At 45.5% G+C, this 17,226-nt stretch overlaps 1 protein-coding gene across 11 annotated transcripts in view; it reads right to left on the bottom strand.

Moving 5' to 3' along the window:
* Window positions 1-17,226, bottom strand: part of KPNA1 (karyopherin subunit alpha 1) — a 484,825-nt gene that overhangs the window by 356,497 nt on the left and 111,102 nt on the right. For 6 of the 11 annotated variants that reach the window (XM_075071562.1, XM_075071579.1, XM_075071567.1 and 3 more), the window contains 2 exons: window positions 16,657-16,835; window positions 584-4,425 (listed from right to left, as the gene is read on the bottom strand). In XM_075071562.1, the coding sequence (XP_074927663.1) occupies window positions 4,238-4,425; window positions 16,657-16,835 (367 nt within the window). In that variant the 3' untranslated portion in view covers window positions 584-4,237. Of the gene's footprint in view, window positions 1-583; window positions 4,426-8,667; window positions 10,967-11,791; window positions 11,838-12,495; window positions 13,166-14,341; window positions 14,539-14,999; window positions 15,039-16,656; window positions 16,836-17,226 lie in introns of those variants that run through there. The other 5 variants (XM_075071572.1, XR_012656905.1, XR_012656904.1 and 2 more) reach the window with 5 other exon arrangements.

The following is a 17,226-nucleotide window of genomic DNA, read 5'->3' as shown; positions in this document are numbered from 1 at the left end:
GTGTGACTGTGCTCGTGTGGCGTATATCTGCGCGCTGAGCGCGCGTGGGAGGGGGAGGTCAGGGGACAAGGACCAGGGGGTTTGGATGGGTTAGAGGTTCTGAGGGGGGGCAGTCGGGGTGGGAAGGACCGGATAGAGGGCAGGGACCAGGCTGTTTGGGAAGGCGCAGCCTTCCCTACCTGGCCCTCCATACAGTTTCAGAACCCCGATGTGGACTTCAGGCCAAAAAGTTTGCCCACCTGACCTAGAGCCTCCCTGTTCATTGGAAACCTGCACATTCTAAAGCCAAAAAGAGCAAAAACCCACATGGCCTGGATCTTCAGGCCCCCAAAGTTCATAGTTTCAATCTACCCTTATGGGAACACCACCTACAGAGCAATAATTCAATGAGTTGACAAGAAATTATGGGTATGCTGCAACCTGGGTTTAAGGGTTTTATTTGTTCTCTTTTATACAACCCTGCAATAAAAGTGTCTAAAATAGTTTACCCTTAAGACATGATAAATGAATTCGATTTGATGTTCTATGTACAATCAACATTTAATTGTACCAGCCTAATGTATGTAAAACCAAGGTGCCTACCTTCAGCTGAGGATATAAAGTTTATTTTATTGTTTTTCTGAAACACAAGTAGTCATACCAATGTTTTCTCATATCTGACAAAAATAATGCACAGCCAATTTTAGTTTACAGACAATTAATGTTAACTATAAAATGGTAACATCTACTTTACATTATTCTAGTCCTGGTTGGATTCTAGAATTTCAAACAAAGGCTGGGCCATAGGGCTGTCCTTATGCTCCTCCTCTGAACTGTTGCTGATTTAGTGTTGTTTTTGCAGGCGCCTGAGCATCAGCACAGGTAAAGTAAACTCCATGTTTCTCATGGGGGTAATGAAGGAATCCATGTTTCCAGATGTGGTCTTCAAACAAGATAGCCTCTCTCCTACTGTGACGGCTTCCAGGGCAGTGTTACTCAACAACCAATGGTTAAGACCTGGAAAGTGGATTTCTGGCCTAGATACTTGGTTTGGCTGATGGGAGGCCCCCTCAGTATACCCCAACAAAATCCCTTATCTGGGCCTACAACTCTAAATCAAGACTGATTGAGGGGAGCACAGACCATCTGCAGAATGCTATTTCATATCTATCTTGCTCTTTGGTCCATAGCGAGATTCAGGGTCACATTTACCTTAAGTAGTAAAATATTCATCCACAACACATGCCCCATAACCCAGTCTGGCTGAAGGTGGCAGGTGTCTTCCAGAACTATATGCTGTGGAAGAACTAAAGGCTTGAACCATGCTGCCTATATCAGACATGAATTCACGAGTCCTGTGCCTATGGCCACATATACAGTCGGAGTGTACCATCCTTCCAGGACCCAAGCATTTGAGAGGGAAAAGACTGTCCTATTGCTAAAGTTGGCATAGGGTCCCCCTGGAAAACCCACTCCAGATGGCACCGATGGACCCTTGTGCTGATCCTGGAACAGATTAAATGGCACAGAAGGTCTTAAAAAGATGTGAACTGGAGGGCCCGTGCTCCAGCAAGGAGATAGGATGCTGGCTGAAGCTTGTGGTAGTTTTGAGGCCCCCTCACCTTCTGTCCCTGCCAACCACCCACCACAACCACTGCCACCTTTGCTGCTCCTTCCTTGCTTGAATCAAGCAGGGGCCTAGTTTCCTGCCAGGTTCCACAGCAGCTTTTAGTGGATGGAGGAGAAAATGGAGCTCCTGCCTGTAGCTCAGTCAAGTGTGTGACAGGCTGAGCTGCAGGGATGAGGACAGTTACCAGCTGTGTGACATTTGGCAGCTCTGCGTTCTCCCTTCTGTGAAGTGGGGCCCAGCTTAAAGCACTGAGACTGTTAGAAGGTGAGCAATAGTGGCAAGGCCAAAGAGTGAGGCAGAGCCGAAATAAGACCATAGGCTGATGAAAGTACTTGGATGAGGATCTCAAACGGGCATACCTCCATTTACAGATGGATAAAGAGAGGTGCAAACAGGTAAAGTAACTTCCCCAAGGCTACACATACTACATGATAGAACTGGGAACAGAACCCAAGAGTCCTGACTCTCCATGCACTAGACTATGTTGCTGCCCATTAAAAATGGATCCCTTTCTGCTCTGAATTCACATGCCCACTGGCATAAGTAACAGAAACACTAGCCAGGTTCCTTGCATAGAAAGGCAAGCCACTCAGTTTAAATGGACTTTGTTTTAATTCACTTATTTAGAGGCAACTGTCATTATTTCCTTAGGGTGGCGGAGGGAACGGCAAGGATATACAATAATGCACCACATTGTTTTCACTAGCCTGGGGGAGAAAACACACACAGTATGTATGTGTGTGCGTGTGTGTATACATAAAGAACAATACATCTATATATACACAATATATACACACACACACATACTTTGCCTAGACTTGTTTACAAAATATGTAGCATTTTCATACCATCCAAAAAAAAGTACATGATTTTAAACAAATTTTAAAGAAATGACATGTTATTGGTAATTTACATTTAAAATCTAGCACAAAAATTCCAAATGACAAAACAAGATTTTGCTACTAATCAGTGCTTCTAGAAAGAGAAACAGTTCAAGTTATCTTTCAAGAAAGAGAAAGTTATTTATCATATGATGTAAAGGCAACACAGAGGGGTTTTGTTTTGTTTTTAAATTAATCACCTAATTTAACCTTTAAAATTACAAAGAATTGAAGTCAATTTATAGGTCAAGTGCAGTAAATGTTCCTTGAGCACAAAGCAGCACTAGAGAAAGTAACAGGGAAGGTGGAGGCTGACTGGATTCGAAAGGGGGACAACAGGTGGCTTTCTTCAATACCCTCACAGATCAGTTTCCATCCTAAAGCACAGGTTCTAATGAAGACTATGTTTAAAGAAGGGGTCACACAGAGTTAATGCTTAGGCCTTTCAGCAGTTTGATAAATGCTTTTTTTAAACCTGTACCCTGTGAGCGGTTGAAGCTCTTGCAGGGGCTTGTCATTGAATGAAGCCATAAGCAGGATCTTGTAGACAGTTCTGCCAATAGGATTTACCGCAGATGCATGACACTGCAGTAGGGGCAACTTTTGAAATGTTTACTCTGGGGAAAAGGTGTATTCCAAAAGGTCCCAAATGGCTTGAGAGAATGTAGCCCAATGAATCCATTACATTCAGAAATTGAATTGCCACCTTTGCATTAGATGCTTATGATCCAAGCAGGCTGCAGAGTCAAAAATATGCTGCTAGCAGAGGGGCTGACTACAGCTGTAAATTACTGCAGTCACGCACTCGGCAATGCCTTACAAGCGTGGCCTACAGGAACCATGTATTCCATGCTAATTCATCTGGGGTCATGAGAGTAGTGAGGGGAAAATGGAAAGATGGGATGTAGTATCACAGTATATTTGTTAAACAGACCTTGATCGGGGGGTTTCTATTTTATGGGGTGGGCTGGTATTTTAAACAGGAAACTCTACCTCATGAGACTGCAAGTAGTAAGGAGACCTATCCCTACAGAGTCTTCCTCACGCTGACAGTTTAGCACGCTAAGATTTTACATCAAAAGGTAATTTACAGAACAGAAACCAGTTCAAGTTATGCTGAATAGAAAAATGTAAAAGGTGGATGAGCGGGTAGAGATATATCATCTGTGACTAAGCTCGTGAGGACCAGAATCAGAAGCATGAAGTTAGGAAGCGTTCAACTTTAACAAAGAGGCCATATTGTGTTAGGGATGGGGCAGTGTGGCAGTTTCTCCATTTAAGAAGCCAGTTACAAAAGTTGCTTTTAGGGAGGTGATAAGACTGACCTACTCACAAGTCCTTTTTGGGTTGAGAGGAGAGAATCCAGATCACAGGCCACTTCGGAGGAGTCCAGATGGGAGCTCAGTTTTGTAACGGGACAGGTTCAGTTGTGTTCAATGTGCCTAGTAACTAGGAAGCATGTTCACTGGAGGCTGTAGTTGCAGGGGACAGAGCTTACTCCAATATCTGTGAAGCGTTCCATATGCCAATGCCCAGGCTGGCACATAAAGCAAAGTATTTAATCTGACACATTTTATGTCAGAGCTGAATGCAGCTCAGAAAGGCATCCAAGGAGGCACCCAAGGAAGAATATGGGAAGGGAAATCAGGTAGATGAGGACAGTAAGGGGTTACGGAAACACTCCAAGGGTGACTCAAGGCTTTACATGAGGACTGTCTGGGTGGACGAACAGATAGCATGGGGCACCTCAGAGCTGGAAGCCCTCCATGGGAGCCTCACACTGCTGGAAGATGTACTGCTGCTGGGTGAGATCTACTTGCGGGGCAATACTGCTGTCCTCGTCCTCTGACCCAAAGTAATGCTCAATCAGATCAAAGGCCTTCTGATAGATATCCTGGTTCTCATGGCTCTGCAAGAATTCAATCTTATCCAGGCCTATATGGGAAAGAAGCAAACAAAAAGCACAGGTCAATCCAGGACAGACACACATGCTCTCCCCATCATCCGCTAGAGCAGGGGTAGGCAAACTTTTTGGCCTGAGGGCCGCATCGGGTTTCATAAATTGTATGGAAGACCGGTTAGGGGAGAGGATCGTGGCCCAGCCCCCACCTCCTATCTGCCCCTCCCCGACCTCCGCTGCCCCATCCAACCCCTCCTCTAATTCCTGACACACACACACACCCCCGGGACCCTGCCCCATCCAACCACCCCCTTCTCCCTGTCCCCTGATTTCCCCCTGCAGCTCCATCCAACCCCTCCTCCTTCTTGACTGCCCCCCAGGACCCCTGCCCCCATTCAAACCCGTTCCCCCCCACCCCATATCCACACTCCCGCCCCCTGACCACCAGCCCAAACTCCCCTACCCTGTGTCTAATGCCCCTGCTCCGTGCCCCCTTACCACGCTGCCTGGAGCACCGGTGGCTGGCAGTGCTACAGCCGCGCCATCGCGCAGCACAGAGCAGTGGGTCAGGCCAGGCTCTGCAGCTGCGCTGCCCCAGGAGCTCACAGCCGTGCCGATGGTGGAGCAAGCAAGCTGAGGCTGCGAGGGAGGAAGAGAGCAGGGGAGGGGCCAGGGCTAGCCTCCTGGGCCAGGAGCTTGGAGGCCAGGCAGGATGGTCCTGCGGGCCAGATGTGGCCCGCGGGCTGTAGTTTGCCCACCTCTGCACTAGAGAGAACAAGCTTCTGCACCTCCAGAAAGAGCTCCATTGCAGAAGCTCTTCTCTCTGCCACCACAACAAAAAAGACCAGGTTCTGTTACATAGGTTCTTTGTCTCCCATTGCACATCAGATCACGAGGTAAAGCTCTGAGGATCTGCATAGCAAAGCCTGGAAACATTTTCATGTTAGACTGTGTCGGGAGTATGCCTGCTGTAGTAGTGTTCACACAGTGCTTCTGTGTGCTGGACCCATTACTCTGCATGTATAATGCAGCTGAACTACTGCAAACAGTGTTTAAAGTGACCTGAAAAAAAGTGTGTGTGGGTCTATCACCTTCTCATCTGCCTGTCCTCCAGCTCAGCAATTAATTCTGTTAACCAACCCCCAAATCAATGCTGTCCCCATATCAGTTCTGCTCCCTCCATTCCTCTACTCATCAGTTCTGCCCCAAACAGCCCCACCTCTGCTCCTCCTGGGTACTTCACTTCCCTCTCCCAGCCATGGGAGGACTGCAGTGGTGGTCCCCTTCTCCCACTTCCCAGACCAGGAGAGGAACCGAGGATCTGTCCCATCATTCACAGGAGAGGGGGGAGAAGGGAGCAGAGCTGCTGGGCTCTTTCTGCTTCCTCCTTCCTCCTCTCTTGTGAGAATGGTATTGGTTCCAAAGGAAAACTCTGGCTGTTTTCTGCAGTAGGTCTAATTAGCTGCTCTTCCCCAGGAACTGGGCAAGTAGGGAAAGCAGCTAAGCAGATGGACAGTTTCCAAGTGCGTTATTAAAAATGTGCATTGCACACAGAGGGATGACAAAATCAGGCCTAGTAGTCTGGAAGCCACTACAGCATTTTCAGAAGCACTGTCTGCAGACGGATAAGAATCTGTAACATCAAGCAGGCAGAACAGGATACCAAACATCAAAAGTTCTGGACCAGTACTGCATGATTAGTGTTGAATCCCTAATCATAAAGGCACAGCTTTGCTGGGCTGGTCACTTTGTGGATGGATGATATGTGATCCCCTAAAGCCATATTTTATGGACAGTTGAAAAAGGGAGCATGTATACTGGCAGGCCAATGTAAAAACAATACAAGGACACTCTCAAAGTTCATCTAAAAGTTGCCCAAGTTAATCCAAACAGATGAGAAGCTGCTGCCAGATCAAGATGAGAATAGCAGAACAGAAAAAGGCAAAGAGAAGAGTGAGCAAAGAAAGCAGACTGTGGCAAACCTGTGTGGCCACATCTGCCTGATGTGCGGAGCCCTCATTGGTTTACCTTCATACAAAAGACACACTGAAACAAACTGACTCTCATATGTTGACAAGGACAGGTGACTCCACCTGTGTCCAATTCTGGGCACCACACTTTAAGAGAAATGTGGACTAACTGGAGAGCAACAGAATGATAGAAGGTTTAGAAAACTTGGCCTATGGGGAAAGGTTAAAAAACCTGGGCATGTTTAGTTGATGAAAGAAGTCTGAGTGGGGACCTGATAATAGTCTTCAAATATGTTGAGAGTTGTTAAAAAGAGGATGAGAATCAGCTATTCTCTATGTCCACTGAAGGTAGGAGAAGCAGCAATGGGATTAATCTGCAGCAAGGGAGATTTAGGTTAGATATTAGGAAAAACTTTCAAACTAGAAGGGTAGTTAAGCTCTGGAACAGGCTTCCAAGGGAGGCTGTGGAATCCCCATCACTAGAGGTTTTTAAGTACAGGTGGATAATCTGTCAGGAATGGCCTAGGTTTACTTGGTCCTGTTTCAATGCAGGGGGCTGGACTTGATGATTTGTCAAGTTCCCTTTCAGCCCTATATTTCTACAATTCTATAAGATGATACCCCACCCCCGAGTACAGCCCTTCCCTAAGTAGGCCACAATCCAGCTATTGTTTAAGAAATTATTGCTCAACACAACTGAGCTTTCCAGCTATCACTCAGTATTTAATATCCCCGTTTCATTTATCTTAGCATTTTATAGAGTCCATCACCATAGTACCTAAGCACTACTAATAAGTAAGCTGAGAAGCTCAGCAAAGATTGCCTCCAACTTCATCTATATGCTATTAATATCCTGGACCATTACCCAGTCAGGCCTCAGGCAAAAAAAGATACTGATGATGGCAGATTTAAGAGGATCAAGGATAAGGGCCAGATATGCACATTCATATGGCTGGACCTCTTCATAGCAATTAATATAGTTGTCTATGGAATCCTGCTGTTCAGTCTCAAAAATATGGCAGGGATTAGTGGAACTGCATGTGATGTGTTCAACTGTTTCTCTTTGGTTTCATCCAGACTGTCCTGATGGGCATCAACTCCTTCAACTTCAAATCGCTCACCTGTGGGATTCAGCATTTAATGCCAAGAGGCAGGGAAACAGCATGAAGTAAAATGCCAGAAATACACAGATGACACTCATTCTCGGAGACTTGCCAGGAACTAAAAGACAAGCACTGCACTGGAAAACAATTAGAATAATACTAATATGGAGACAAAACAAACCTGCAGATGCCCTTAACATTGGATTAACACAATTAATGTGGATATACCGAATCATCTGTGATCAATCTGGTTCAATTAGAATGGTCCAAATTCTCTAAACCCAATTCTGACAATCCAGAAACCCAACGGAGGCAACTCCAAACTTGTCAGATGGAAGCAGTACTGAGCCCTGGCTGGTACGGAAATGGATTGCCCAGTAGAGTAAAAGGTCAGGGAACTTTTCTCCTAACACCAAACTTGAGGCACCAAAACTACCCATTTATGTCACCAGGAAGGCATCCAGGAATACTAAATATTGGCTAAATACTGGAAAATATGGATCCTTTCCCCCCTACTGACAGGTACTGTGAGTGTGCCCATATTATTTTCCAAGAACCTCAGAAAAGAGAATAGGCTAAAAGAAAAATATCACATACTGGAAGTGACTGTGTTCCAAGCAGAAAGAGAGCCCTTTTCCAGGAAGCACAATAGTGCTTCATGCATCCTCCAAGCTATCTAGGGTGCTTTGATCCGAATGACCTGTCCATCAGCACCCTCAGGTCATTCGGATCAAACCCTACTCCTCACTAGTATCAGCCTCAGAGGAGTGGAGTGATTTCTCCATCCTCTAAGGACATGCCTTTGCCCCTTTGGAGTGTTGGCATTTCAATGTTTTTGAGGATGTTTTAGACATCCTATTAGGGAGTACAGAGGAATCTAAAGGAGAAGATTCAAGGCAGAAAATGTAGAATGCACCAAGTCAGAGCAGAAGGCTGGATGGAAGAGGGACCTTGACCTCATGCAATTGATGAAAAAGACATGGAATGAAGAGCCTTATGGAAGTACATAAACACCTTCAATCTGATACGGAGGTAAGCAGGCACACAGAAGTAGAATCATAGAATCATATCAGAGTTGGAAGGGACCTCAGGAGATCATCTAGTCCAACCCCCTGCTCAAAGCAGGACCAACACCAACTAAATCATTCCAACCAGGGCTTTGTCAAGCATGACCGTAAAAACCTCTAAGAAAGGAGATTCCTTACAACCTTACACCCACTTCCCTAGGTAACCCATTCCAGTGCTTCACCACCCTCCTAGTGAAAACGTTTTTCCTAATATCCAACTTAAACCTCCCCCACTGCAACCTGAGACCATTACTCCTTGTTCTGTCATCTGCTACCACTGAGAACAGTCTAGAGCCACCCTCACTGGAACCCCCTTTCAGGTAGTTGAAAGCAGCTATCAAATCCCACCTCATTCTTCTCTTCTGCAGACTAAATAATCCCAGTTCCCACAGCCTCTCCTTATAAGTCATGTGCTCCAGCCCCCTAATCATTTTTGTAGCCCTCCGCTGGACTCTCTCCAATTTTTTCACATCCTTCTTGTATTGTGGCACCTAAAACTGGACACAGTACTCCAGATGAGGCCTCACCAATGCCGAACAGAGGGGGATGATCACGTTCCTTGATCTGCTGGCAATGCTCCTACTAACACAGCCCAAAATGCCATTAGACCTTCTTGGCAACAAGGGCACACTGTTGACTCATATCCAGCTTCTCATCCACTGTAACCCCTAGGTCCTTTTCTGCAGAACTACTGCCTAGCTGCTCAGTCCCCAGCCTGTAGCAGTGCATAGGATTCTTCTGTCCTAAGTGTAGGACTCTGCTCTTGTCCTTGTTGAACCTCATCAGATTTATTTTAGCCCCATCCTTTGTCTAGGTCCCTCTCTATCCTATCCCTACCCTCCAGCATATCTACCACTCCTCCCAGTTTAGTGTCATCTGCAAACTTGCTGAGGGTGCAGTCCACGCCATCCTCCAGATCATTAATGAATATGTTGAACAAAACCGTCCCCAAAACCGACCCTTGTGGCACTGCGCTTGATACTGGCTGCCAACTAGACATGGAGCCACTGATCACTACCCGTTGAACCCGATGATCTAGCCAGCCTTCTATCCACCTTATGGTCCATTCAGCCAGCCCATACTTCTTTAACTTTCTAGCAAGGATACTGTGGGAGACTGTACCAAAAGCTTTGCTAAAGTCAAGGAATAATATATTCACTGCTTCCCCTTCATCCACAGAGCCAGTTATCTTAACATAGAAGGCAATTAGGTTAGTCAAGCACGACTTGCCCTTGATGAATCCATGCTGACTGTTCCTGATCACCTTCCTCTCCTCTAAGTGCTTCAAAATTGATTCTTTGAGAACCTCATCCATGATTTTTCCAGGGACTGGAAGTTCCTGTAGTTCCCCAGATCCTCCTCCTCCCCTTTTTTTTTTTACCCCACTGTCCCTCTGAGCCTGAGGGAATAGGAAGAAAACTAGAATATCTGGCACTGCCTGAACAAAAGGCACATGGAAAAGGAGGGTGTATGGACTGGACAACTCATTATTTTTGTGGAAAAGGAGGGTGTATGGAAGGACCCAAAAGCAGAGAGCCAGTATTAAAGGCCAGGTAATTTACAGGCCCTCCCCATCCCTGTCCTCTCACAACTGTAAGAGACAGTCACACCCCAGAATCTCTCTCACCACTGCCCAGGGGGTGAGGAATCAGATGCAGACAAGAGATGTCTGGACCTGAGCTAAAAGGTACCAGGATCCCCCAAAAAGGAAGACAGCTGAAGGGTGACAGAGAATCTACACTATGCCACACTGAATCTACGGAGCTGTTACTACAGCACCAGGATCAAGTGGCATCAGCACCCGCCAGGAACGCCCAATAAGAGCAGCAGATCATAAGCTATGCTATAAGCAAGGCAGGGAGTTGTTTTTCTGCCTCAATTTCACAGATCAGAAATGGGAGGAGGAGGAGGTTAGAACAAACAAAAGAGGCCTTGTAACTGTAGGATTAAATAAGCAGAGCAGAGATTCTGAACTGTGTCTGCTCTGAAGGAAAAATATTGCTGTTGAGTGCCACCAACAAAACTCGTAGGGTATGTCTACCCAAGACATGAAGCCTAGATCTATGGGACCCAGGCTTGTGGGCTCGTATTTCCAAGCCCATGCTTGAGCGTTTGCATTTGGGCCTCATAACCGTGCTGGAACATCCATAATGCGCACATGACCTGACTCAGAACTTCAGCTTCTGTAAGCATATACTATCGTATCCCCAAGCTCCTATGCCCTCATCAGCATAAAATGTTCTGTGTTTTTTTCTATAATGGGTTGTGGAAGAACTTGTCTGCCCATCCTGCGGGAGTTGGCTGGAAGTGTTTTGGGTGTTTTTAGCCCAGGAATGCATCCAGACAAGCCATTTTGTGTCTGCACCCTTCCTGCAGCCAGGAGCCATCATGGATTCCACCCAGGTGGAAGAACTTCTCTATCTCATGCTCTCAGTCCTATTTCGAGACACAGGCAAAGCATCTGCAAGATGCTGATGGACTTTTCAGTGGCAGGTGTTGAGCTGTGGAAGGCACCTCTTGTAGGAGGATACTGACATGCCAGCCTCAAGCCAGTTTACGCTGCTCACGTCTCCTTTCGCCTTAGCTGCAGACTCCCTCTGCATAGACTGGCACTTCTGGAGCAGAGCCACCAGCAGAGACAGGTGGGGTCACATTGTCATGCAGACCTGGGATAACCAGTAGTGGGTCCAGAACTTTTGCATGAAAAAGTGGACATTTCTGGAGGTTTGCGATCAGCTTGTCTCTGCCCTCCAGCACAAGGACACCCACATACAGGCAGCCATGCTAGACCAGAAGCAGGTCACTATAGCCATCTGGAAGCTGGCTACCCTAGACTGCTCCAGTTCCATGGCTAACCAGTTTGGAGTTGGCAAATCATCTGTGGGGATTCTTGAGTGTCCATCAGGAGTGTGATTTACCCAAAGGCAGTAAGCATAAGAAACATTCCTGAAATAATTGCTGGTTTTCAGAGAACGGGGTTTTCAAACTGATGAGGCCACTGATGGGATTCATGTGCCTATAGTTTGCCCACTGCAAGGAGCACTACACCACAAAGGATGCTACTCCACCATTACGCAGGTTGACCACAGGGGCAGATTCATGGACACTAACATGGGATGCACTAACAGGGTGCATGATGCCAGGGTGTTCCAGAGATCAAGACTTTGCCTTAATGACGAAACTAGGATATTATTCCCACCAAATAACATTGCTATAAATAAAATTACTGTCCCCACTGTTATGCTAGGGAAGCTTGCTTACCCTTTGTTGCCATGGCTTATAAAGCCCTGCCCAAATTTCAGAGGATCTGGCAAAAGAAAGGTTTAATTGCACACTCAATTGCTGTAGATTGGTGATAGAATGTGCATTTGACAGACTGAAATCCCATTGGTGCTGCCTCCAAAATAATTTGGGTGCCAATGTCATTAATACAGTCTGAATTATTGTGGCTTGCTGTGCCCTACACTGTTGGAAGACAGAATACTGGGCTAGACGGACCATTGGCCTGACCCAGTATTGCCATTCTTATGCTATAATATTTGTGAGGAGAAGGGGGAACCTTTTTGCCAGGAGTGGACTCAGGACATTTCAGAATATCTGAACTGGTATATACAGCCAACAGTGCACCTGTCATGACTGGTGCTGGATCCAGATGCACAATGGAAATCAGGGAGGCTTTGTGCACCCACATAATTCATGAGGGGGAATGAAATGCCATATGAAGTTGTGTGTGTGATATTTTTGTAAATATGTAGGTACTGTGTATCATGAATTCTGTAAAGACGTTTATGAAGTATATGAAGGTATGTTATGCATTTTATAAAACTGGCAATGTACAGTTCATGAATTATCGTAATGACAATTTGTAAATTTTTATTATGAAACTTTGACATTGGGTATGAGATGACATACATTAAAGTTTGTGCCCCTGTTATCGTTGCATATAATAAAATTTGTTCTGGTCATTTTATGTGCAAATCCAACATTTTATTTCAAGCAGGTATTTAAATGTTGCAACAATCAGTAATGCAGACCAGCTGCCATTATGGTGTGCAGCACAATAGTATAACCTAATTTTGATCCTAAAAACCCACTCAAAAGATCCATCTTGGCCTTTCTGGAACATTTTGGATGTGCAAGATGCACCTGAACAGGAGAGGATGAGTGCACAGGGTGCATCTGTCTGTTCAGTGTGCCAGTGTTTGCCTGTGACATGCTCCAGTCCCCTCCTGAATTGTCTAACTCTAAAGGATGGGTGCTCTGCAGGGATCGATAGTGGTAAGGGGACTCAGGCTGTGGGTCTGGAGCAGAAGACACTGGTTGGTAGTGGAGCCTGCAGTCTGGTAGCCATCAGCTGCAGTAAGTACTTGAACATCTGCTTCTGCTGTGCTCTTCCTTCCTTTCTCAACCGGATATCATGCTCCATAAATCTGTCTGCCATTCTCTCCTTGCACTGGGCAGCCTCTCTCTCTGTCTTTCCATCCTGGAAGCATCTTTATCCTTTTGGTAGTCGAGCTGGATCTCCTGGACCTGGATCCGCTGATTCTTTTTTACTGAGCAAGTCTCCTATCCGCTCATCTTCGCCTCTTCCTCTTCCCCTGCTATAGGTGGTCTGCAGACCCAGGCTCCTGGTGCCTGTGGCATTGAAAAGAGAAAGACAGAACATTATTTTCTGAGCATCGTTAAAAAAAAACAAAACATTTTGCAGTTTATTAATGGAACTACTACTTTCATTCGGTCAAAAGATGCATAGTTTTAAATCAATGGGCTGTATTCTACTCTATTTACAGAAAACACTGTCCACTTCAGAAATCCTTTGGAACAGCAATGAAAACCAGAAGACATCATGTTAAGACACACATACAAAATTCAATTCTAATTACTTCTATATCCCCCTTTTTTGGGGGGGGGGCAGGGGGGAGGGTAGAGTCTATGAAGGGAAGTTTGGGGAGGGGCAGGAGGAGAGATGACTTATGAGTGATCTAGTTACAAGCAATGATTGTTCAATCCTGTCAGGCAGGGCAAGCTCTGGAGGTCACTGATAGCCATCGGTGCTAAGAAACTATTTCAGCATCTAGTGACTAAATACCACATTGCAGAATGGAGCGGGGTCCTCAGGACTTATAGAGCAGGACCTAATAAGTATGCCCTATCCTGGAACGTAACAGACTGTCTGGGGTTCCTCTTCTGTGAGAAGTCTACTTTCATCACCAGCCAGAAATGGTGAAAATTTGTGATAAAAAAAACAACAAGACACTGAATTTGCATGAAGATGCAGTACAGCCTCCTTGTTAGCACCTTGTATCCATGCAAACATCCGACTCACTGCCATTCATTGGGAATCCTAAGACTGACATGCTCTGTTGTAGTTTAGACTCATGCATTAAAGCCCGCAATGGACAAAACACACACCACAGTTTTGTTTGGACTCGTAACAGCCCAGTTTTTTGGGAATCAATTCACAGGTATCTGGGAAAAGTTTGTTCACGGACGATTTATAAAATGCACTGTACTGCATGGGAGGGGTATGTGAGGCTGTGAATTGTGGCGCACCAACCCATATACATACACCAATCAGTGAGTAACTAGTAAAAATTTCATAACTGGTTGTGTAATTTTTCCTCCTTTTGCTGCATTCATTTTGAATCCAATGTGGCGGTGGGTGGTGGACCCTAAGTGGAATGGCATGGGTCCCATCCTGAATGAAATGCACAGAAATCCTGGGTTGTATTAATAATTTAATAGGCTCATAAGCTGAAAATCTTTCCCTATCATATACTAATAAAAACAAACATGGCAGCAGAAACTTACCAGGCTCCGGCGCTTGTTCTGATGTCAGGTCTGCAGGGTACTGCTCCACAGGGCTGTCCCTGAAAAGGTCCTCTGAGTATGGACACACACACAATGTGCTGTAGCTGCTCCAGCACCATGCCTTCTTCAGTTGCGGGTCTCAGCTCCAGTGTGACTTCTTGCTCTTCATCTGGCAGCTTGCTCTCCTCAGGTGGTCCCTGTAACATGGGGGTTACAAGGTTGCCATTGTCACTCAGCAGTGTCATGCACCACTGGGGCTCAGTGCAGTTCCCAGTACATGGCCAAATTCCTTGTAAAAGGGACAGGAAGACAGGGGAATTCCCAGAATTGTCATCAGCATTCTTGACTTTCTGATAGTCTGTCTCAGCCTCTTGATCCACCCTCTGCATTGATCTGCCGTCCAGTGGATCTCCAATGCTTCCAATCGTTTGAATATTATTTTATATACAAGGTTATTTCTCACGCTCTTACTGAAGTCAAATGTCTTGCTTGCCTCATGTCAGAGGTTAACTAGAATCCGTCTGCATTCCTCTGGCCAGCTAGCCTTGCACTTGATGCAGGAGTTCATCTTGCTGCTGGCCCCAGCAAATACACATGAGTTCTCACTGTGTTTGTTATTTCCGGGTGAGCAGTCCACATGGAAATGAAGGTTAAACACTGAGCAGCTCTTTTTAAACCAGGAAGTTGCTTCCGGTTCCTGGGAAGTGAGTTTGGAATTGAAGGGTTGGGAAGTAAAGCCCCAGGTGATTCATGGATAGTGTTGGCAGACTCTCCAGAGACAAGTCTGGCGACCCAGACTTGAGCTACGTCCACAATGCAAAATGCTTAGGCTCTGAACCACATCACAGTGGGATTCGGGCTCTGACCCCCTCCCCCTTCTGCCCTCCTCCCCAGCAGTGTCCACTGGACTGGGTCAAGAGGGGTTACTGGCTCAAGCCAAACTTTTTTCTGCGTGGACGGAAGGAGGGCTTAGCTTCGAATCTAAGTCTGAGACCTAACTTAGTATGCTGTATAGACGTACCCATAATTGGCACAAACAAGTAAAAAGTAAATGTGCATATACCGCTGTGACAGAATGTATCCGTGTCCACACCCTACACACTATTGTAATAATCGTTTTATAAGATGGGTCTTTACCATCTGAAAACTCATAATTTGCTGGTCAATATTGTCCTGAAAAAACATGTGGCAACAGCGTATATGAAGTTATAAGATTTCCCCGTACAATGTTATTAACACATATTCCAAACTAAGGTTGGCAAACAACTGTCTCAAACAAGAGAATGTGTGTTCTGCTAAATTTGCATTTAAGCAGTAAACAGAGTCATCAAGCAGGAAGAAAGTTCAAACAGATGGGAAAACTTGCAGGGAATATCCTTACACATAGACACAGTCTTCTGAATCTCAGGTGAAAATGTTTTCCAAGAGGGGGACTGACACTATAAGCAGGAGGAATAAATGCCCCAAGGGACTCCCTTCTCTCTTTCTATCCATCAATTCACCACATGAGAAGGGACAAAAGGAAGCAGCCATTAAACAGAAGAAGGGGTCCTGATCTATGAAGTTTGGCCTGTAAGACTGCTGAGAGAGCATGTGGTGAGAAAAACTTCGCTCTGAATTTAACAATGTTAAGTTAGGCACGAGTTTTGTTTTACCTTTATTTTTCTTGTAACCATTTCTGACTTATGTCTCATTACTTGTATTCACTTCAAATCTCTCTCTCTCTGTAGTTAATAAACTTATTTTTCTGTTTTATCTAATCCAATATGTTTAAATTGAAGTGTCTGATGAACTAGGTAGCATAATGAACTGGCATATTATTATCTTGAAGTAATGGATTTAACATTCTTGTATTGTCTAGGAGTGGGTGGGGCAGTACAGAACATATATTTTGGGGGCGGGGGGGGGTCTAAGATTGGGAGTGAGTTGGGGTCCCTGTACTATACCCAAGACTGGTAAGAGCCAAGGTGGGGTGGCTGGCTGCAGCTCACACACAGACATAGCTGGGAGTGACTTACATGCTGAATGCTATTTGTGATCAGTCCAGATTGGAAGCTACGGCAACAAAGCAGTGTCAAGGGCACCCAAGGTAAGAGGGCAGGAGTGAAACTGCTCATTATTATAGATTGTACCATGGCTATGTCACACCTTCCTCCACACTGTATGTGGGCAGAGCTAAACCAGGAGATGGAGCACACTGATGGAAAAGTTCTTTTTCAGGGGGTTATGGTGAGTGATGATAATGAAGTACTCAAAAGCACAGCGCTCCTGATTACTGCCATAACACCTATCCTCTACAGAGATTATGCTCTTACCATATGCTTCTTCAATAAGAGCACAGTAGGGATTAATGCCAGTGCCACTGCGCTTGGCTTCCTGCTCTCCGAGCCTCAGGATGTTCTCCAGCCCATTCAGTGCCACCTGCACAATCTTTGAGTCCATTACTGTAAGAAGGTCACAGAGCGGTTTGATACATCCCAGTTCTACTAAGTATCTGAAAAACAACATACACAAACATGGTCAATCATTTGGATTAAGGTAACCTGTGTAATTTATGAGGCCGTACTGTCCAGTGTTTAGTGTAGAGGACTGAGAACCAAAATAACTTGGTAAGACACTAACTCACTTGGGTGAAGTATCATCTATGTGGGCCTCCACCAGCTCAGCTCTGAAAACGCAGAAACTGCGAGACTGCATTCAAGCAGGGTTTGTTCATGTACATAAACCAAGAAGAGCAATGTACCAGGGATTGGCTGGCTCAGGGGTTGGAAATGGGCCTTTGAACCATTCTTCTCCAGTTCTTTATTGGAAGTTGTTACATTCGGATTGTGATGGCCTCTGTGAAATGAGCTGGAAGGTGAAGGTGAAAGGAGAGATATTTCTGT

The sequence above is a fragment of the Chelonoidis abingdonii genome, chromosome 1, assembly GCF_003597395.2.
Source record: "Chelonoidis abingdonii isolate Lonesome George chromosome 1, CheloAbing_2.0, whole genome shotgun sequence".
NCBI lineage: Eukaryota > Metazoa > Chordata > Testudines > Testudinidae > Chelonoidis > Chelonoidis abingdonii.
This window is presented reverse-complemented; position numbering and strand designations above follow the sequence as displayed.